This window comes from Lynx rufus, unplaced genomic scaffold, assembly GCF_022079265.1.
Source record: "Lynx rufus isolate CCGP_SWC_20201006 ecotype Redwood Valley unplaced genomic scaffold, mLynRuf1.p SCAF_9, whole genome shotgun sequence".
NCBI classification, from domain to species: domain Eukaryota; kingdom Metazoa; phylum Chordata; class Mammalia; order Carnivora; family Felidae; genus Lynx; species Lynx rufus.
The window spans coordinates 62,359,355-62,382,287 of NW_025814897.1; the positions used below are offsets into that span (position 1 = coordinate 62,359,355).

Consider the following 22,933-nt stretch of genomic DNA (forward strand, 5'->3'; position numbering starts at 1 on the left):
TCTTCGGATTCTGTCTTTCTCTCTCTCTGCCCCTCCCCCACTCACACTCTGTCTCTCAAAAGTAAATAAACATTAAAAAAATATATAGAGTATGCAGTTTGATTAGTTTTGACAAAGTTTTACACCTGTGTGACTACTACACAAATAGACTTCAGAGAATTTCTAATACTCCAAAAAGCTCTTCTGGTCCTTTGTAGCCAACTCTTCCAGAACCCTCCATCCCTCGTCTGCCCAAGTCCCATCTATTTCCTAGGATGTGGTGGTGTGCTCTTTGGGGGCAAATGGAACATGGTACCTGAAGGGATAGTTCAAATTGGAAGGCCAAACTGAGGGCCTGTGCACATCCATGAAAGGGGTAGGAGACCCTTGGTTCCTAGCTGGCCCAGGAAGCAGAGAGGGTTAAAACAGACTCTCAGCCTCACACTGTAGACATTTTGGACTGGATGTTTCTTTGCTGTGGGAGCTGTCTTGTGCATTGCAGAGTGGTTAGCAGTGCCTCTGGCCTCTACCCACTAGATGGCAGTAGCATCCCCCAGTTATGACAGCCAAATTTGTCCTCTGAGTTGGTTAAATGTCCCTTAGGGCAAACCCTCCCTCCCCCACTAGAGAACCACTGAGGTAAAACATTTCATACCCAGTGGCCCTACAGGACTGTAGCCCCTTGGGCCCAGAAGCTCCTTCCCCTTCCTTCTTCCTGCCAGCCCTGAGGTTTCACTTTCACTTCCCAGCCGGCTGGTCAGGAGCTGCTACATGCAGGCCCAGCGCCTGTTCCCTGTTCAGTCAGTAAATGCTGACCACGCCCGCCCTGGCTTTGCTTCGCCACTAAAATCAGGAGTCAAGACTTCTCCGCTGGGGCCTCAAGGTGCGTGGGGAGGTTGGGGGGAGGGGCAGAGGGTGGGAGACGCCAGAAGGAAGGTGCTACGCAAAGGTGTGTAAGTTCAGTATGTGGCTCAGACTTGCTCTGAAAGGAAGAAAAACCAGTCTTCAGGCTTCCTGCTCTGAGCGCAGACAGACTGAAGCCAAGATTCTGGAGACGGACGGCCTGGAGAGAAAGGAGTTCTCAAGAGGCGGAGGGCATTGTTTCTTTCCTGGAGGGGCCCTTCTTTCTCTGGGCTGTGTCCATCCTCACTCGTCCCTTTCCTATTCTATAATTTTAATTGTCTACCTTGCTGAGGAGAATTGGAATCCTTTCCCTTTCTCTCTCTTTCTCCACGATGAATAGAAAGTGTCTTCTCCTCTGCCCACCACTACCTCCTTGAAGAAAAGCTGGCAAAAGAGGTCCCTGTTTTCCAAGCGTATAGAAACCCAAGCTCCTAGAGTGAGTGGGGCAGGAGACAGAATGGAGTTTTGGAGACATGGCTGGGATAATATTGAAGAGGAGGATTCTTTCACTCCCTTACGGAGAACCAGCTGCGGGGTGGTCTGTGGCCTTCCTGAATCTCAGCTGTTGGCCTGCCACCTGCCTCTGTGGCCCCCTTTTATCCCGTGTCCTTTGAAGTTCAGTCTCAGGAGTCTCCTGGCGCTTCCCTGAAGAGCGTACACTTCCTTCCAGTAGTCCACTGACCCCACATCCTTACCTGCCGAGAGCTCTTTCTTCCTCATTCTTCTCTGAAGACACACCTTTGCATGCTTACCTCAATTCTCACTATTGTTCTTTGCTCAGAGCTAATTAATAGGAGCTGATTATTGCTCAGAAGGAGCCCAGAGATCCAATGGTCTTGCTAAGAAATTTGCTCCATGACTGATGGTGACTGTGTCCCACCTTGAGCTCACCTGTGAGCAATTTGCACACTGATGGATTTGTTACATACCTTCTGACACACCCATTCTGTCCTGTATTCCCACTTTTCAGGAGTCATGGTTATGGTCTTCCTGGGAGCCTATGCTTTGCTCCTGAAATGGGTACATTTTTGCCCAGACACTGATTGTCTCCCCAGGGTCCAAAACAAGGCTCAATCCATAGGATGAAATGGATTTATTTATTTATTCACTTAAACAGTTAATTTACAGGAACCAAAGCTGCTGTTGTAAAAAAAAAAAAAAAGTGCAATGAATATGCATTCAACTTGCAGTAAATGTTAAATACATATAAGAACTTACAGTCTGGTTGGGGAGAGATTGTAAACAAACAGATAACTGATATGTACACAAGAAGGTGACTAATATTACTGGGGAACAGTTTTTAAGTGTTGAATGTAGTGACATGGTAAAGGCCTTGCAAATTTAAGTAGTTTTCATGAAGGCTTCATTGTGAGGAGATATTTGAGTAGAATCTTAAGAATGTGAGGGATTTAAAGGCTTTAGCATGGGTTTCTTCCTGGGACTGAAAGGAGGCCAGTGTGGGCTGGGGTGGAGTATGCAGGGGGAAGAGAAGGAGGTGGCTTTGGGAAAGAGTAGGACAGTAGGAGGAGGTGTCTAATGTGGCCTTACCTAGAGCATAATGATGACCAGCTGATATTGGACGACATGCATTTGAATAGACAGGACTGGTGTCTGCTTTGAAGGGCACTCTGGTCCGTGATATAAGAACAGCCATGGCAGCACACTGAAGAAGGGCAATCAATGATAGTTTCAGGGAGAGCAATTTTCCAGAATTCAGGCAGGAGACGCAGGTGGCTCCTTCCGGGATGATGGCAGTGGAAATGATTGGAACTAACTTGAAGAAAACACTCTTAGCAACTTTTTTTAAAAAATTTTTGTTAATGTTTATTTTATTTTTGAGAGAGAGAGAGAGAGAGAGTGAGCAAGGGAAGGGCAGAGAGAGAGGGAGACACAGAATCCAAAGCAGGTTTCAGGCTCTGAGCTGTCAGAACAGAGCCCCACGCAGGGCTTGAACTCATGAACTGTGATATCATGATCTGAGCTGAAGCTGGACACTGAACCGACTGAGCCACACAGGCGCCCCACTCTTAGCAACTTCTGATGAACTAATGAGGCCAGAAGCAATTTTATAAACAGTGGTCCTATGCTACAAAATGACTTTTTAAAAATATGATTTTTCAAAAACATATTTACCAGAGAGCTAGAGCTCTTGAAGAGAGGGTCATGAATAGTGTGGATTGGTGACATATTTAGTTCTGGATTCTAAGGAGTTCCTGAAGTAGGAACTCTGAATACAGAGGAATGGGGAGAGAGGATTGCATTATTTCTGAGTTGCCCAGGTCTCTCCATGTCAAAAACAGGTTCTGCTTTGCCCACTGGCAGTTTCTGGCCTAGGAAACCAAGGGAAGTGTCTAGGATGCCATCTGGAAACTTTAAGGAACATCCTTCCCTGCACTCCACTTCTTGGAGATATTTTATTTTACTATACAACCTGCAAAGAGGTGCAGAGTTGCATTATCAGAGTCCAGATGTTAGAAGAATCAAGTGTAGGATACGATCATCTGACACTTGTGGCAGTCAGCTGACCTGGGACTTCCATCAGGCAGATACTACTTGTACTCCCTTCCTATCTCCCTGATTGCTGCTGGGCTCTCGGGTCACTCTTGGACATTGGAGAGGTCCCTGCCTATGCATGGGGGCTTTTCCTCCTTCTGTGGCCAGTGTGGTGGCAACTGCTTTGATATCAACTTCTTATAGCCCCACTGCGATAAGAAGGTTTATAGCCCCATGGTAGAATGCATGATCCACACCCCTGTAGACTCTAGGTATTTCTCAGCATTGATTAGATACTGTGAAAGATAGCAGAGAACCCCACTCCTATTAGCCCCACTTTTGGCTAATAGCTTCAGTTGCAAGCAGGGGTGGACATTATGTTGTGTAAACCTCTGGTCTTGCCAGTCATTAGAGCCTTGATCTGACCATTGTCACTGGAGCTAGGAGCTAAAAGCATATGGTCTTTGGACAATTTTCAGTATCTGTACCATTGGCTAGATTACATTGGTCAGCCCACAGTTAGCTTTCTGTTTCACTTCATGGATGATTGGAGAAGTGAGTATATTTCTAGACCTAAATTTATCTCCACACAGCTTTCATTATGCCCTTATTCTCTCTTTTTAGAGCAAAGGGAAGATTATAGTTTGTTACAAACCTCATCATCAAACCTTTCCAAATTATTTTCCGAAGGCTGTTGTAACAAATTATGGCTGGAATAATTTATTCTTTCACAGTTCAGGAGGCCAGAAGTCCAAAATCAAGGTGTTGGCAGAGTTGGTTTCTTCTGTAGGTATTGAGGGAGAACCTCTTCTACGTCTCTCACCTAGCTTCTGGTGGTTTCCAGCAATCCTTGGCATTCTTTGCCTTGTTGCTGCATTGCTCTGGTCTCTGCCACCATTGTCAAATGGCTGCCCTCCCTGTGTGTGGTGTGCCCTCTCTTATTAAAGGACGTTGGTCATTGGATTTAGAACCCACCCTATTTAGTATTACCTCATCTTAATTTGATTACATCTGCAGAGGCTTATTTCCCAAACAAGATTACATTCACACCAGTGACATCAGCGTGGGGGATACAGTTCAATCTATGAGAACAAGTATCATGACAAAAATATCTACTGAGATCTTCCTTTTTCTTTTTTTTTTTTTTTTTTGCCTCATAGTTCCTTGTCTAGAATGATGAGTCCAGGTTCTAAGAATCAGCAACATCCCCATGCCACCACTCTGTGATATGCCTTCTGACTGACAACCAGCAATAGTTTTTGGCTTGGTTTGCCATTCCCACTCATGTGACTTGGCAGGACATAAAGCAGTCAGGTTCACTTAGCTTAGCTGGGGCATACAGCACAGGAGACACAGCATATCAGCATGGCTGCCTCAGGTGAGCTCTCAATGAGGGTCTGTACAGTGCTGCAGGTGGTACCGTATCCCCTTCATCAGGTCATTTGTAAGATCTGGTGGATATGTTTGAAACTAACATAGCGTAGGTAAGTCTTGGTCCAATAAGCTGATTGCCTTGTATGAGCCTTGAGCATAGCTTCCAGGCCCCAACCAGCACAAATTTCATTACAAGAGTCACAACCCACTTGTGGAAGCTGAGGTCTGTGCTTACTGAAAATAAGTGAAAAATAAAACAAAACAAAGTGCTAGGAGAAGGTAATGCCAATGTCCTTTTTATGAGAAGAAAGGACTTAAGCCTGACAATGACCCTTTGTTCCCATACATTCAACCCAACCCCAGTCCTGTCCCTTTTATCTTACCTTTTCTCTCATCCTCATCTGCTTCTCTATTTCCTCTAGCAGCCTTTTCTCACTGATCCCTGATCTTTGGAAATAAGCTGTCTCTTTTACATCATTTAGGAAGTCACATTTTTGGTCCCTGCAGGCATAGTAATGCCAAAAGCCTAGAAACCCTCTGCACACCAGCCATACAGGCATTTTATTTTATTTTTAGTTTTTATTACAATTTTTTTTAATGTTTATTCATTTTTGAGAGACAGAAAGAGACAGAACACGAGCTGGGGGAGGGAAAGAGAAAGAGAGACACGGAATCTGAAGAAGGCTCCATGCTCTGAGCTGACAGTACAGAGCCCGATGTGGGGCTTGAACCCATGAACTGTGAGATCATGACCTGAGCCGAAGTTGGATGCTTAACTGACTGAGCCACCCAGGCATCCCTATTTTTTTTTTTTTTTTTGGCTTACTTGTTTATTTTGAGAGAGGACCATGAGCAGGGGAAGGACAGGGAGAGAGAGAGAGAGAGGGAGGGAGAAGGAATCCCAAGCATGCTTCATGCTGTCAGTGCAGAGCATGATACAGGGCTCAATCTCATGAACCTTGAGGTCATGAATTGAGCTGAAATCATGAATCAGACATGCAACTGACTGAGCCACTCAGGCCCCAAGCCATATAAGCATTTAAAAAAATTTTTTTAAGTTTATTTGTTTATTTTGAAAGAGACAGTGCAAACAGGGGAGGGGCAGAGAGGGAGGGAGACAGAGGATCCGAAGTGGGCTCTGTGCTGACAGCAGAGAGCCTGACGTGGGACTCGAACTCACAAACCATGAGATCCTGACCTGAGTTGAAGCCAGATGCTTAACCGACAGAGCCACCCAGGTGCCCCATAGGCATTTTAAAAGCTATAGAAGATGTATCTTCCATCAACAAGACATTCATATAGGTGACTTCTTCTCTCTAAAATATATTTTTCCTCTTTCTCATTCCATATCCCTTCTCACACCTTTTAGGTCAACCTTTGCTTATTTTTTTTTTTTAATTTTTTTTTTCAACGTTTTTTTTTTTTTTTTTAATTTTATTTTTGGGACAGAGAGAGACAGAGCATGAACGGGGGAGGGGCAGAGAGAGAGGGAGACACAGAATCGGAAACAGGCTCCAGGCTCTGAGCCATCAGCCCAGAGCCCGACGCGGGTCTCGAACTCCCGGACCGCGAGATCGTGACCTGGCTGAAGTCGGACGCCTAACCGACTGCGCCACCCAGGCGCCCCAACCTTTGCTTATTTAAAGGGAGATATCTTTGATATTCTCCTATTTGGGAAATTATTAGTTCCCCCAAAACATGCCCCTCTGGGTGGTAGTGTTTATCATACTTTCCAGACCTCTGAAAGAAGATCCTGAGGAATTGTATTCACCCCAAATCAACTTACTGGATGAAATAATCTTCATAAGCTACTTCATTCAATTTACACATTTCGATAAAGAAAGTACTCTGATTTCTCAAGGACTTTGGTATAAAGAATAAATAGGTCATGTGATTTACAAATTGTAACTGGTTCTAAAATTCTTAGTTGTAAAACGTCTTCTCTGTCATAGCCCTCGCAGTTTCTGTAAGTGTCTCTGGGAGTGAATATGAGGGAATGGAGGGGTTCCGAATGGGACAGGCACATTTGGAGGTAAGCACTTATGTTGCAACCATATCTGTGGTCCCAAAGTTTACCCATTGGAGAACAGAGAATCAATGAAACAAAAAGACAAAGTGCTGATAAAAAAAAAAGAAAGAAAAAGAAAAGTTTTAATCATCTATGGAGAAACGAGGAGGGTCTTTATGTATTGATCAAAGGTTATGTTCCTGTGTTCTAGGCACTAGGGATACGGCAGTGAACAAAAACAGTGTTGGATCTATGTGCAGATGACGTTTTCGGAGTAGGATATTTAAGGAAAAGATATTATATATTATATAGTGATAATAAGAAAAAGATGGCAAATGTACAACAGATAATATATTGGTAATTATTCTGTAGATAAAGTAATCATATTAGGTCCTACTGATGAGATGATATTTAAAGAGGGCGTTGAATGAAGTATTAAGAGGAAGTCATGCAAAAATCAAGGGGAGGTCAGTTCCAGGCTGAAAGGAGAACAAATGCAGAAGCCTGAAGCATTAGCAGCTTACCCAGGCTACTGAATTTCATTTCTGTTTTATTTTTCCCCTCTTCTTTTTTGTCCTTTAATATTTTAGTCTTGGCCGATCCCTAATATCTGCACAATTAGAATCTTTGCTATTCATGCCATTCTTACCTCATCCCCTTTCAATCTGCTCAGCCATCCAGGAGTCTTTTAAGCAAGAAGAGCCTCGGGAGTAAGGACAGGAAGAAGCCAGGGGACACGTACTATGGCTTTAAAAATCCTGAACATACAAGACGAGGTGTTCTGTCCCATCTGCCTGGAGCTTTTGACAGAATCCCTGAGCCTAGACTGTGGCCACAGCTTCTGTCAAGCTTGCATTACTGCAAACACCAAGGAGGCAGAGATCAGACTAGAAGGGGAAAACAGCTGTCCTGTATGTGGTGTCAGATACTCCCTTGAAAACCTATGGCCTAATCAGCATCTGGCTAACATAGTGGAGAAAATCAGAAAGGTCCAGTTGAACCCAGAGGAGGAGCTGAAGAGAGACCTCTGTGTGCGCCATAAAGAGAAACTCCTGCTCTTCTGTAAGGAAGATAGGAAGATCATTTGTTGGCTTTGCGAGCGGTCTCAGGAGCACCATGGTCACCACACATTCCTCGTGGAGGAAGTAGTCAAGGAATGTCAGGTAGGCCCCAGGACGGAGGGAGAGAGGTAGAAGATGGTACTTGGGAAATGTCACCCCTCGGTCCTTCTTTACTCACCTTGGCACCCTGTAATCTCTTTCCACGTGTATCTCTTACACTGTGCTCAGCTTCCAATGCTTGAAGGACATTTCTGTGTATTCCTTACACTTACATAAAGAATAAGCCTAGACTCTAGAGCCTAGACCCTTGGCTGGGAGGTTTTCCTTTTTGCCCTTTTGTTATATGGATGGGGAATTCCTTTCGCAAGCTTGGCTCTCATTTTCCCCCTCAGCAGGATGGTTGCTATTTAACACCGTGGATTGGATGTAGAAAGAGTGCCAGTAAGTATAGGATTTTTCCTGCCGCAGCACAGTCGATCTCTTACGAAAAGAGAGTATTAGGCTACTTGTGGTGAGGAATGGTGACTTCTGTCGCCCAGGAACAAAGGATGTATTCTCCTTAGCTTTTCTCCCATATCCTAGATTCTAATCACAATTTCTGTAACCTGGTCTCTTCTGAGATCAGCCTGATTTCTTCCCCATTTATTCTTTGCTGAGAAAACTCATAGGTTGACTTTGATGTGACTTTTTCCTCATAGGAGAAGCTCCAGGCTGCTCTGGAGAGGTTGAAGACAGAGCAGCAGAAAGTTGAGAAGCTAGAAGCTGACATCAGAGAAGAGAGAACTTCCTGGAAGGTATGAGGAGACTCTTTCTGAGAGGTTTTGGACAAAAGAATCTTGGCAGGACCTTCAGTTCAAATCACAAGGAAGACCCTTCCTCTTTGTTCCCTGGCACAGAATGCATCCAGAAGCCATTTAATTAGTTCTCCTTTTTGTCCTGTCTCTGTTGCAGTTGAGGGCTGGAGAGTGGATATGTTACAAGTACACACAGGTATTTGGAATTGAGCACAAAGACAGACTGTTTGGCAAGGAAGGGTGGAAAATTCTGTCTTCAATTCCTCTTTTCCAATGAGGCTCCAACACTTCCAGTGGAAGACACTAGGCAAAGGACCAAGATTTTCCCCCAGGTTCAAACTTGGGAACACGGTAATGCAGGGAGGCATGAGTGTTCAGTACAGCTGTCTCCAACATAAACCTCATTTAGTGTTTTTGTTTTTGTTTTTTAAGTAGGCTGCATGCTCAGCACGAAGCCCGATTTGGGCCTTGAACTCACAACCCTGAGATCAAGATCTGAACTTAGATCAAGAGTTGGACACTTAACCCAGTGAGCCGCCCGGGCGCTCCTAAATGTAAAAACTCACTTGGGTTTTGCATTTCATCCCAGGGTTGGCCTAGATAAGACAGTCTGAGGCCTGTTTTGGTATGTACTGAAAGGAAAATAGTAGGAAAAATACCCAGCTTTCTCAAAATTTGCCCCTGTGCCCTTATTCTCCTATCGGTTAGAACTCAATGAAAAATATTTCTTTTACTGGCTTCTAATCCCTTCCATGGTAGGCTTTCAGGCTAATAGACTCTTTACCTCTCTTGTGTGTCCAACCTTGCAGTACCAGATACAGACTGAGAGACAAAGGATAAGAACAGAATTTAATCAGCTTAGAAGCATCCTGGACAGTGAAGAGCAGAGAGAACTGCAAAAATTGGAAGAAGAGGAGAAGAGAATACTGGATAACTTGGCTGAGGCTGAGGATGATCTGGCTCAGCAGAACCAACTGGTGAAAGAACTTATCTCAGATCTGGAGCATCGCAGTGAATGGCCAACAGTGGACCTGCTGCAGGTAAGAAGAATCCCTCAGTCTGGAATTCTTCAAACATAGTCTAAGTTACCTTCTTTTCTGTGTCCTTGGGCTCTAATCCTGGTGTTGACACTAAAAGGTTCCTTTGGTCTTCTGGAGCCTTTCTCCATTGGAGATATATATCATGGGCAGTTGAATATAAGCATTCCAGGGGAGTGTCCTACTTTATTATTTTATGAAGTAAGGGAATACATTTGACCTTGGAGAGAAGATCTATGGTATCCAGTGATATTCTCTAGGCTCCTATTATCTTTGATCTAGTGTCGGACATTTGTCTAGTTCTTTTCATTCATCTTAGCCACAGGCAAATACATGTATTTTCAGCTTAAAAAATATATCCTTTTTTAAATTAAAAAGTGTGTATTTATTATCACAAACTTCTCTTGTTAGATTTTTTTTTAACACAAAGAGATAGAATACTGAGCCTTTTCTTGTGAGGATCGGCACATACATGCATAGAAAGTGTTATACTTGAGTCGTGTGAATCTCTGTGCAAGTGTGAATGTGTCTGTGCCAGGAAAGGTTGCTGGTGTCAGGAAAGCATGCTGGTGCAAATCTTTATTATTTTTTTAATTAAAAAAAATTTTTTTAATGTTTATTTTTGAGACAGAGAAAGAGACAGTGTGAGCAGGAGAGGGGCAGAGAGAGAGGGAGACACAGACTCTGAGGCAGGCTCCAGGTTCTGAGCAATCAGCCAGAGTCCATCACATGGCTGAACTTAAGAGCGGTGAGATCATGACCTGAGCTGAAGTGGGACACTTAACCGACTGAGACCCCCAGGCACGCCATTTTTTTTTTAAATTAAAAAAAGTGTATTTATTTATTTTGAGAAAGACTGAGAAAGCACAAGTGGGGGAGGGGCAGAGAGAGAGGAGAGACAGAATCCTAAGCAGGCCCTGTGCTGTCAGCTCAAAGTCCGACATGGTGCATGAAACCACTGGAGATCATGATCTGAGCCGAAATCAAGAGTCTGATGCTTAACAGACTGAGCCACCCAGGCACCCCCTACTATATATCTACAGACTTGAGGGAACAATTTGAACTAATGTTAAAATTTAGACAGGTTTTTTTTTTTTTAAGCATTAATAGTCTGACTGTGGTCCTGAGCATGAAGTATGATGGTCATTCAGGGAATTACAGACTTTTCATATTTTTGCTTGACTTCCTGTATATCTTCTTGCCTTTCTTTGCTGGATTTCCAAACACTTCTTTTGTTTTATTCTTGATATCAAGCAGAAGGATAGTTGACTTTCATGTGTTGGCTGGTTTCCTTTGTCTCTGATGCTTGCATCATACCTTTTTTTTTTGTATCAGAATCACCTAGAGTGCTATAAATAAAAGTAAAAATAATAATAATAATAAAAATTAAAAAAAATAAAAAAAACCTTAGCTCCTCAGGCCCATTGTAGTAAGATAGCTTTTGCATTTTTTTACCAGGTTCTCTAAGTGATTATGATACCAAACAAATTTTGGTAAAAACTGCAATAGGTCTTTTTAATAAGTTGGGCTGGGAAAATAGAATATCCACATGCAAAAAAATGAAGTTAAACTCTTACTTCACACCATATACAAAAATTAACTCAAAGCAGATCAAAAATCTAAATGTAAGGGCACAAATTATAAGACTCTTAGAAGAAAACATAGGTATAAATCTTTGTGACTTTTTACTAGGCAATAGCTTCACAGATATGGCACCCAGAATAGAAACAGCCAAAGATAAAATAAATTGTAGTTCATCAAAATTAAAAACTGTTGTGTTTTAAAGGACACCATGTAGAAAGTGAAAAAACATCCCACAGAATGGGAGAAAATATTCTCAAATCATGGATCTGATAAGGCCTAGTATTCATGATGTATAAAAAACCTCTAACAGCTCAATAATCAAAAGACAACCCAATTTAAAAATGGATAAAGGGCTTGAATAGATATTTCTCCAAAAAAGATATATAGTCAATAAGCACATGAAAAGATGATTGATATCATTAGCCATCAAGGAAATGTAAACTCAAAACCACAATGATAATACCACCAAAAAAAAAAAAAAAAAAAAAAGAATGGACATTACCAAGGATTGACAAAGATGTGGAGAAATGGGAACTTTTATACATTGCTAGTGAAGATGTAAAATAGTGAAGCTACTTTTGGAAAACTGCTTGTCAGTTCCTCAAAAGGTTAAAGATAGTTACCGTATGGCTCAGCAATTCCATTCCTAGGTACATACCTATGAAATGAAAACCTATGTCCACAACTAAACCTGTATACAGAAGTTCATGGCAGCACTGTTCGTAATAGCTCAAAAGTGGAAACAACCCAATTGTCCATTAAGCGAAGAATGCACAAGCAAAATGTGTTATATCCAAACAATGGAATTAAGCACTAGCGGATGCTACAACATGGATGTACCTTGAAAACATAAGTGAAAGAAGGCAGACCCAAAAGTTCCCTATTGTAGGATTCTGTTTATATAAAGTCTGTAGTTGACAAATCCAAAGACATAAAAATTAGATTACTGGTTGTCAGGGGGCTCTGGAGAGGAGGCAATTATGAAATGGTTGCTAGTGAGTGTACAGTTTCATTTTGCAATAATGAAATTGTTCTGGAATTAAATAGTGGTGATGGTAAATATACATTATAAATGTACTAAACCCTACTAAATTGTGCACTATAAAAGATGAATTTTATGGTATTTTAATTACATCTGAGTAAAATAAAAACTTTGTAGGCTTATTTATTCCTTTCCCTTGTTTATAATTCATCCACAAGCTCTTCACAACTCTTTCAATTTCCAACTTCACACAACTATTGTGTTTATGTTACTTGTCCAGGCATTTGTTTCACTTAAGCTAGTTTAAGTTGTATCTGTTTACTTGTAATAAAAACAATACTCAGTAGATAAACATTATAAATTTTGTGGGATTAACATCCCATATTTAGATAAAATCTTCAAAGAATGACAAATGGGCCAACCAAGGAACTTACTCTTTTACTAGATTAGGGAATTTGGATGTTCTTTTCCAAAATGTTAAGATATATACTATTGATTGTGGTGCTGTCCCCTCATAACCTGTCTACTGAAAGTTCTTATAACAGCTCTTTTTATCCAGATCTTCATTGTTGTTCTTTGGACATTATATGTCTATTGTTTGTTAGAGGGGCTGTTGTTTGCATGAGGGCTACATTCAATACTGACTGGGAAGAATGAGCTAACAGAGATATGCTGTATTTGAAAATGGATGAAAAATTAGATGAGATTTTAGGTTCTTTCCCTTAGGAAAGGAGGTACTTCTTAATATTTTTGTCATAGTTATTATATTAAGTCATTTTCGTTTTAGAAATTTTGTAGAATTACACATGTATGAATGATGATAGGCAATTAAATGATGGAGTGAAGATGGCACTTATTATTTTATCTGCTTAGTATCCTTTCCCCTTTTTCTCATAACAACACCTGGGATTTTTTTTCTGATGACACACCAATATGTCTATTTTTGTACATCTACTTGTTTGGGACTGAGAAAATCAACATTATCAAGGATGGATGGGTTAATCTTACCTAAATTAGTTTATCTAATTCCTATATTCCCACAAACCATGCAGTTGAGCATATGACCCAATTTTGGTCAGTGGCTTGGAGCATCAGAATGTATTGTCACAGTGAAGAAAGTTGTCCTTTTGCATGGGAATTATATCACTGAAACGAATGTAAACCAGGAGATTTTAAAGTTGCTCTCAATTACAGTCTGAGAATAAAGTCAACAGAGAAGAAAGAGAATTATGAGACACAGAAAGACTAGATACATGATAGTATTTGAGCTTCAAGATCCATCTGTGACTGAAATAATACCTCTCTGGCCACATCTTTTTTTTTGGGGGGGTGGGGTGGGGTGAGGAGTTTAAGGCAATGTTAGTTGGCTTCTTTGTCATGTACGACCAAACTATACTAATACAGAGAAGCAAAGCTATTCCTCTGATTTCGTTGTAAACGCAGCTGGTGGCATTTAAAGGTAAGGCCAAATATATTGGTATATATTGTTGAAAACAAATCCATAGTGGTGATGATGTGGAAATGCAAATTAGTTGAAAGAAGTTAAGGATGTGGAATGGACTGGCTTGGTAGGGTGTTTTAGTGTTTGGGACAGGGACTGAATGAATATTGGTACCGTATTTGACAAATGGACATAAGAGAGAAAACAATTAGTTGGTGAATAGTAGGTTATATTTTAGATACTTTGAGATTCTAGTACCTGTTTCTTCTTCATTGTGTGATGTATTATCCTGTATACATGATTATAGACAATAGGCCATGATCAGATTATGTAAAGTTTGGGATCAGTGACACCTGCATGTGAGCTGAAATTTAAGAAGTGGAAGAGGTTACCAATAAGCAGTACCAATAAGTATGGAACAGAGTTTTGCTGTATATGAACTATGTATTCTGCAGATAGAGCTAGTTTTACTTCTTTCCAACATAAATGCTTTTTTTTTGTTTGTTTTTATTGGCTAATTGCCTTGACTAGAACCTCTAGTACCATAGTGTTAGGGGCTTTTTTTTTTTTTTGCTGTTTAAAAAAAAATTTTTTTTTTGAGAGACAGAGTAGGGGAGGGGCAGAGAGAGAGAATCCCGTGCTGTCAGCATAGAGCCTGATGTGGGGCTCAATCCCATCAACCGTGAGAGCCTGACTTGAGCTGGTGAAGATCAGCTGACTGAACCACTCAGGAGTCCCTCTAGTACCACTTGAAATAGAAGTAGTAAGAGTAGACATTCTTGCACCTAATTTCAGGGAAAAAGCATTTAGTTCTTCATTAATTTTGAGTTTTTCATAGACTCCCTTTGTCAGGCTGAGGAAGTTCCCCCACTATTTCTAGTGGGCTGTTACTATTCTTTTTTTTTTTTTTTCATGAAGGGATATTGAATTTTGTCAAATGTTTTTTTCCTTGTGTCTATTCATGTGGCTTTTACTTTTATTCTATTAATATAATGAATTACATTAATTGTTGTGATGTGAAATCAACTTTGCATTTCTGGGATAAATCCTACTTGGCCATGGTGTATAGATAATTTTCCATATTTTGCTGGATTCAGTTTTTTAGTATTTTGGTGAAGTTTACATCTATACTCATAAGAAATGCTGGCCTGTAGTTCACTTTAATTCTGATGTTTGTCTCATTTTAGTATCATAGTAGTACTGGCTTCATAGAATGAGTTGGGAATTGTTCCCTTTTTTTTCTATTTTTTGTAAGAATTTGTGAAGTTTTTTTTTTTATTATTATTTCTTCTTTAAACCTTTATTAGAATTCACCACTGGACCCATCTGGGCCTGACTTCTTTGTAGGAAGTTCTTGATTTCCAATCTAACCACTACATGTGTTAGGTCTATTCAGATTTTCTATTTCTTCTTGAATCAGTATTGGCAGTTTCTGTGTTTTTAGGAATTTGCCCATTTCATCTAGATTATATGAGCTGTTGGCATATAATTGTTCATAGCCTTTATATTCTTATTAATTTTTGCAAAAGTCAGTAGTGATGTCTTCCCTTTTATTCCTGATTTTAATAATTTCTCTTCTCTTTTTTCATGGTGTGTCTGTATAAAATCTGTCAAATTTGTTGATATTTTTAAATAGTTCACTTTTGATTTCCCTGATTTTCTCTAGTGTTTTTCTATTTTTTCTTTCATTAATCCTGCGTTACTCTTTATACTCCTTGACTCATGTTTTCTCTCTTCTCCCTAGGACATGAGTGGAATCATGAAATGGTGCGTATGGGTGACCAGGAGTTGTACTTTTGTGTTCTGAAGAAAGGTTTGTAGCCATAAGAGTGATCTGATGGACAATCAGAATGAAAAATCTTCCAAATCAGGGAAATTTGGATGTAGTATTTTTTAAATTGCTGGTCATAGACAAGGATTTAAGTGTTCCTTATCTATTGAAAATAGACGAGATTCTATGCTAGTGAATTCAGTGGCTGGAGGTCACAGAGGTAGGGCTAGTAAGGGTAATAAGGATCAAGGATTTCACTATTAGAGTCCTGTGACTTCACTTTGTCCTTGCTCTTCTTCCTGTACTCCACAGGTGCTTGTCCTATCACATGGAGGGCTTCATCAAGTCCTAAAATAGGTTATAAGGGCAGTTCCTTTATAGTTACTTTGCTTACATGGGAATATAAAAGATTAGGTCATTTGGGGAGCCTGGGTGGCTCAATTGGTTAAGCGTCCAACTTTGGCTCAGGTCATGATCTCACGGTTTGTGGTTTGAGCCCCACATTGGGCTCTGTGCTGACAGCTCAGAGCCTGGAGCCTGCTTCGGATTCTGTCTCTGTCTCTCTCTGCCCCTCCTCTGCTCATGTTCTGTCTGTCTCTCTCTCAAAAATAAATAAACATTAAAATTTTTTTTAAATAAAAGATTAGGTCATTTTACAAGGTTCTCTTTAGATTTCCAAAAACAAACATGAGCCCCAGGGTTAGTGACTTTGACCTTACGGATATAATTAATTTTTTCCCGTTCACACACATTAGAAGCTTCTATGGGAAAGTGTATTTCTTGTGGCTTAAGTTGCCAACCCACCTGACAGCATTAAATTCCTTACAAACACATGAAATACTAACCTTTGTAGTTTGGTGGTCATACTTCTCCTTTACCAAGGGTTTTTAACTTTTTTCAGAACACCAGAAATCTCCAATGTTATTTGTGGGTCATACCACTGGGGTTCAGGCTTTGGACTAAGGCACAAGTTCACAGGCTCTCAAAAAGAGACCTATGGATCTCACATCATAGATAGGATCCTCAGCCTCACTACTGATCTATCTGCCTGGGAGCACACATCTATGAACTCTCCATGAAAGACCCACCGTGATGAATTTCCGACATATTGCATACCTTTTTTAGAGGTAGCTAAGGCTTTTTCTATACATTATTTCATCAAATTTTCTATTATGTCCACGAGGTATCAAGAAAAGGGTTAATTATTCCATTTTTAGAAGAAGAAACTGTTTCTTTGAGATGAAAACCTTCCCAAGGTCACACAGATGGCAAATGGGAAGGGAGACATGAGCACATTGCTTCCGGCTCCAGCATCAGGATTCTCCCTTCCCCCCAGGTCAGGCTTCTGAGGGAGGAGGGATCAAGGGCATCAGTGGCATGGAAGGAGAGAGGAAGGCAGCTGTGTTGTTAGGATACAAGGAAAGAGATACAGGAACAACTTTTTTTTGTCATGCCTAGGAGTGAGATCTGGACACTAAGGAAGCCAAAAACTGTTTCAAGAAGACTGAAGAGTTCCTTCCATGCTCCAGATCTGAGGGCAATGCTGCGCATACATAGAGGTGAGGAGAGCCAGGACAGGAGGGCGGGTATGGGAGCCCTGTGGTTTCAGGGACTTAACTGGGAGCTGGTATAGTTTCAAAGAGAGGATAGAAAGGAGGAGGGTTTTCAGAGAAGGAGGGATATTGCTTTAGGAGATGTGGTTATATCTAAGGGGGAATAGCTAGGTGTCCTGTTCATCATCTCAATTACCAGTTTATGGTCTACCAGGGCTCCCGTCTGCTGGCCCTTCTTTGGAGAAGAGATAGGTATTGGTGCTTAATCATTTGCTTCTAATCAACATCATTGAATCTTTTATCATTTCAGAGCTAACACATGTCCAGTGCTACTGGGGTAAGAAGTTACTGGTTCTTCAGATCCCTGGGTTCTGATCCCCTTTCAGAAATTTGTGATTTCAGGGCACCTGGGTGGCTCAGTCAGTTAAGCGTCCAACTCTTAATCTCAGCTCAGGTCTTGATCTCAGGGTCGTGAGTTCAAGTCCCATGTTGGGCTCTGTGCTGGGTGTGAACCTTACTTTAAAGAATTTTTTTGTGATTTCAGAGATCTCATGATCTTAGCCCCATGTGTTTATATATATTATATATGTGTATAATATATATATAATATTATATATTTCTCTCTCTCTCTCTCTCTCTCTCTCTATATATATATATATATATAAATACATTTCTCCAGTGTTTTGCCCCCTTCCCCAACCCATAATACAAGCTCTACCTGGTCTCTTCCCATGGTCCCTCTTCACTAGATAAACCTATCTCATATATCTTACCTGATCTTATAATTTTTTTTCCCTACAGTGGACATCACACTGAATCCAATCAACCTAAATTTAAACCTTGTCCTTTCAGAAGATCAGAGACAAGTAATGCCTATGCCAATTTGGCCTGTTAAATCTTATAATTATGGTATCTTGGGCTCCCAAAACTTCTCTTCAGGGAAACATTACTGGGAAATAGATGTGTCCAAGAAGACTGCTTGGATCCTAGGAGTATACTGTAGAACATGTTTCCGTAATATAAAATATGCTGTTAGACAAGGTACAGATTATCAAAATGTCTTCTCCAGATACAAACCTCAATTTGGCTACTGGGTTATTGGGTTACAGAATAAATTTGAGTATAAAGCCTTTGAGGAGTCTTACACATCTGATCCCAAGGTCTTGACTCTTTCCATGGCTGTTCCTCCCTGTCATGTTGGGGTTTTCCTAGACTATGAAGCAGGCATTGTCTCATTTTTCAATGTCACAAACCATGGATCACTCATCTACAAATTTTCTAAATGTTGCTTTTCTCAGACTGCTTATCCATATTTTAATCCTTTGAACTGTCCAGGCCCCATCACCCTGTGCCCACCGAGCTCCTGAACCTTCTCAGTCTCTCATCCACTTCTGTGTGGCACCTCTTGTCCTGGGCTCATCTACACCTGAGCTTACCCGCTTCCATCCTTTCTCCTTTTATTTTAGAATGCCTTTGTGCATGCTTTTCTGCATGTATGTAAAATGAATGTGCACTTTTTACCTTTTTGTTTCTCATTTAATTCAACTACCTTTATAGTTTTGTTATTGTTGTACTTTAGTAGTTGTTCTGTGGTTTAAGCCTATGTCAGTACCTTGATATTTTTTTTTCACAGATTATTGAGGCTCTGTTCATTGTTTTCATATTGGATAATTTGTATTAATCTACTTTGAAGTTCACTTAGTCTTTCTTTTGTGATCCTGGATTTCTCTTAAGCCAGTCCTACATTATTTTTTGAGTGATTGTGGCTTTTAGTTTTAGAATTTCAAGTAACAAAACTATTTTTATTTGTCTTTTGACATTTCCTATTTGCTCATTAGTAGAACCATATTTTCTTTCATAACCTTAACCTTAGATTTGAGGACTGCTGTTAAGTCCTTGTCTTTTTTTGTTGTAAATCCTTGTAAATATGATATCTGGATTATCTTGGAGTTGATCTCTATTGATTGCTTTTGCTCTTGAGTATGGACCATGTTTTCTATTTTCTTTTATGTTAAACAATTTTAACATGTACCTAAAATTCCCCCAGGGGAATTGTGAATGGGATGTAAAGACTCTGGATTCAGTTAATTTTTCTGAAGAATATTTTTTTCTTCAGGTAGTTAACTTGGTTGAACTCAAATCCTAAATTCTCCCCTGCATTTTGCAGCAGGTGAAATCTCTAGTCAGTTCTTGTAGCTCTATTTGGGCTACTTGGTATCTGTCTCAAACATGTGTTGTTCTGATTGTTGCTGAGTGTGTACGTACAGTTTGGGATTTCCTTCTCTCGATCTCTCTTTTACAGACATTCTTTTGCCATTTTTCAGCTGCAGGTACATCCTCAAATTATTCTTCTTGCTCTTCAAGTTAATAAGTCTGTATGTTGCTGAGTTTTAATGTCCTACTTACTACTAATTGAGGTTTGCTTTCAAATAAAAACCCACAAAACCAGGAAACTCCTCCAGTAGTATTCCCTTCTTCCCATGGTCGATTACACTGCAGATTCTAGTGTTTTGTCACTCTCTAGTGCCTTCATGTTTCTTGTTTTGTTCTTACAATTGTTCAAGGTTCATAGTGTTGACGTATAGGTAACAGGTACTGTTTTGTTAGAATAAATACCTTTGTTTGTGGAAACAGAACAAGTTTTGTTTGTCCTGGGTATCCTAAGCTATAAGTTCAATTGTTGAATTTTAGTATTTTTTTTTCTTTTTTATACAAACTTCCAGATTTTGTTCAAAGTGGTTATACCATTTTGCATTCCCACATATTTCAGAAAGGGAATAATAGGATGGAGTAGGATGGTTAATGCAGACATAGTAGGAATAGATGTGTTTTTAGGTATATCTGGTTAAAACTGGAGGGGACTGGAGAGCTCAGAATCTCGCTGTGTGACAAGTGCAGCATAGTGGTATTGATTGCAGTGTTCACAAGAAATGAGCTTCCTCACCCAAGGACCTCTTCTCTACCCAGTACTTCTTCCTTTGCCAATCCTTGCACAGATCCAACATCCATGGTTTTACTCCTCTTCATCTGAATCTCTGAAATGACCCCACATCCATGGTCAGTATCTTGGGACATTCTTAGGAAACATTAGCTTTGCAGCTGAGAGAAATCAGTGGGGAAGTCAGGTCCTGTCAAGATACCTGAAAACTTGGGCAAGCAGAACATCTGAATTTACTATGCTTCTCTCACCAAACATATTTTCTCACCAGAGCGGAGTACGTGTCTATGTTCCACATTCCAGCTTATTATCTTCTGAGTTACCGGGAAAAAGAAATCTTTCTTAGGGCTCTGTATTTCCCCTCCAGTCATTACATCTCCTGCTTGCAGAGGAATCTAATGAAATATCTCCCCCTTTGGCCCGTGGATTTTTAATACTTTTTGCATTTGAGAAAATCTTAGGGTAAATAAAGCAAAACTTAACGTGGTTAAAGTATATCGGTGGAAACAGATAAAACACCAATCCACGTAAACTGTAGGAAGAAAAGAGGAGATGTGAAAAATTGATTAAAATTTGTCAAATGTGGAAACAAACCCAGAGCCCATCAATGGATGAATGGATAAAAAAGATGTGAGATACATGCAATGGAATACTACTCAGCCATAAAAAAGAATGCAATCTTGACATTCAACAACACAGATGGGCCTTGAGGGTGTAATGCTAAGTGAATTTAGACAGAGAAAGACAAATACCATATGTTTTCACTTATATGTGTAATCTAAAAAACAAAACAAGCAAATAAAACAAAATTCATAGATACAGAGATCAGATTGGTGGTTGCTAGAGATGGGGGTTTGGAGGTGGGCAAAATGGATGAAGGGGATCAAGAGGTAAAGACTTCCACTTATAAAATAACTCATGTAACATACAGTCTGATGACTATAGCAAATAATACTGTGTTGCAAATTTGAAAGTTGCTACAAAAGTAAATCTTAAACGTTCTCATCACAGGAAAGAAAATATTTTCTTGATTCCCTATGGTGATAGATAGGAACTTGATTTATTGTGGTGAACATTTCACAATGTGTACAAATGTTGAAACATTATGTTGTACACCTAAACTAATATAATGTATGTCAATTATACTTCAATAAAAAATGATCAAAGGGGAATCCAATATATGTTATTGATACCAGAAGAGTAACTGAATTCTATGTGGCAGCAACTGTGTTCAGAGCAAGAACAGTGTATAGAAGCATGATTTATCATCAAAATGTTCCATTCAATTAAAAATGTTTTTAAAATTATATATCTGTGTATCTATCTATTTATCATTCTTTATATGAAATGACTTCTAATAGATCTGAGGCAATAAAGCAACAAAATAGGGAAAGTCCCTGCCTAACCTCATGAAACTTGAAGTTGGGGGTGGCCACTGATATTGCCACTGATAATATCAGTAATACAGTAGGTTTCCTGCTGCATTTCTCTCTGTTGCTTTGCACTTCTGCATATTAAATTAAATTTTTTTAATGTTTATTTTTTTTTTTTTTGATAGAGAAACAGAGCACAAGCCGAGGAGGGGCAGAGAGAGAGAGAGAGAGAGAGAGAGAGAGGGAGACACAGAATCCAAAGCAGGCTCCAGGTTTTGAGCTGTCAGCATAGAGCCTGATGCGAGGCTCAAAGTCACAGACCATGAGATCATGGCCCAAGCTGAAGTCTGATGCTTAACCGACTGAGCCACCCGGGCTCCCCTAATTTTTTAATGTTTATTTTTGAGAGACAGAGAGAGACAGAGCACAAGCAGGGCAGGGGCAGAGAGAGAGAGGGAGACACAGAATCCGCAGCGGGCTCCAGGCTCCGAGCTGTCAGCACAGAGCCCAATGCCTGGCTCAAACCCGTGAACCTTGAAATCAGCACTCACCTGACTGATCCACCCAGGCGCCCTGCATATTCATTTTCTAACTCAAGGTATAGTGGCTGAGTCCTCACCTCCAGGAGTAACCTTGTTTCAGCAAGGACTGCCAGAGAGAAATTCAAGCAAAGGAAGCCCTAGATAAAGAACTTATGGCATTTCTGTGGGCCATGGCCCAGGACTCTGGACCAGTTGTGCACTGAGTGCAACAGAAGAGAGAGAGAGGCCTGGTTTTGCTCGGGGATGCAAAAGATGCTATGAGGAAGACAGTAGGGTAAAGTCAGAAAGTTCTTTGAAGCTTAACAATTTAACGCCTGTCAGTATTAATCATGTAGGATTTCTGCAGTGCTCTCCACATAAATTCCTAACACCCTGTCCCCGGGTCTGGGAACCTTAATGGTGTGACAGTCAGTCCCTCTACAGCTCCTTTGGTGTTTTCTAGTCCTACAAGTTTTCCAAATTCAAACTCCGAGATCTCCAGCAGCTCACACACACAAAATTACTAACTTTGCTCATCCTTCTCCTTGGGTCATTGCTGCCACCCAGAAACTGAGCTCACCTGGGAGATCAGCCAGAACACATAGGAAGGATTTCCATAAGGGGCATCTTGACGACTGTTAATAAAACAAAATGAGATGCTTGTTTGGTGTTAAATAATATGAAAGGACATCAGAAGAAGGGGCATGTTAACAATATCCTAAGACCCATGAGAAAAGAGAGAGTGGGAAAGCTTCTTTATTTTAACTACCTTTCCTCCTGTGAATGACAGCTACATTCCAGACTGACTCATTCAGACTGCAGATCCCATCAAAACTCCTTTTTTTTTTTTTTCTTATTTTTTTTACAGTGACTTCCTCTTATCTGAGCAGGTCTTTTGGGATTAAAGTTGACTTTTTAAACATTATCAGGGGCACCTGATGGCTCAGTCAGCTAAGCATCTGACTTCAGCTCAGGTCATGATCTCATTGTTCCTGGGTTCGAGCCTTCTGTCTGCCTCTGCCTCTGTGCTGACAGTTCAGAGCCTGGAGCCTGCTTCAGATTCTGTGTCTCCCTCTCTCTCTGCCCCTCCTCCGCTTGCACTCTGTCTCTCTCTCCTTTAA

The 22,933-nt window shown here is 40.5% G+C and overlaps 1 protein-coding gene across 1 annotated transcript; it reads left to right on the forward strand.

Annotated features, from left to right (window-relative positions):
• The first annotated feature begins 702 nt into the window (after positions 1–702).
• On the forward strand, positions 703–19,276 carry TRIM34 (tripartite motif containing 34). Its single transcript, XM_047070828.1, has 8 exons — positions 703–862; positions 7,431–7,920; positions 8,517–8,612; positions 9,422–9,652; positions 15,401–15,423; positions 16,886–16,986; positions 17,291–17,317; positions 17,782–19,276. Exons 2-8 carry the CDS (start codon positions 7,501–7,503, stop codon positions 18,345–18,347), a joined length of 1,464 nt encoding a protein of 487 aa, XP_046926784.1. The 5' UTR covers positions 703–862; positions 7,431–7,500; the 3' UTR covers positions 18,348–19,276.
• Positions 19,277–22,933: the final 3,657 nt, after the last annotated feature.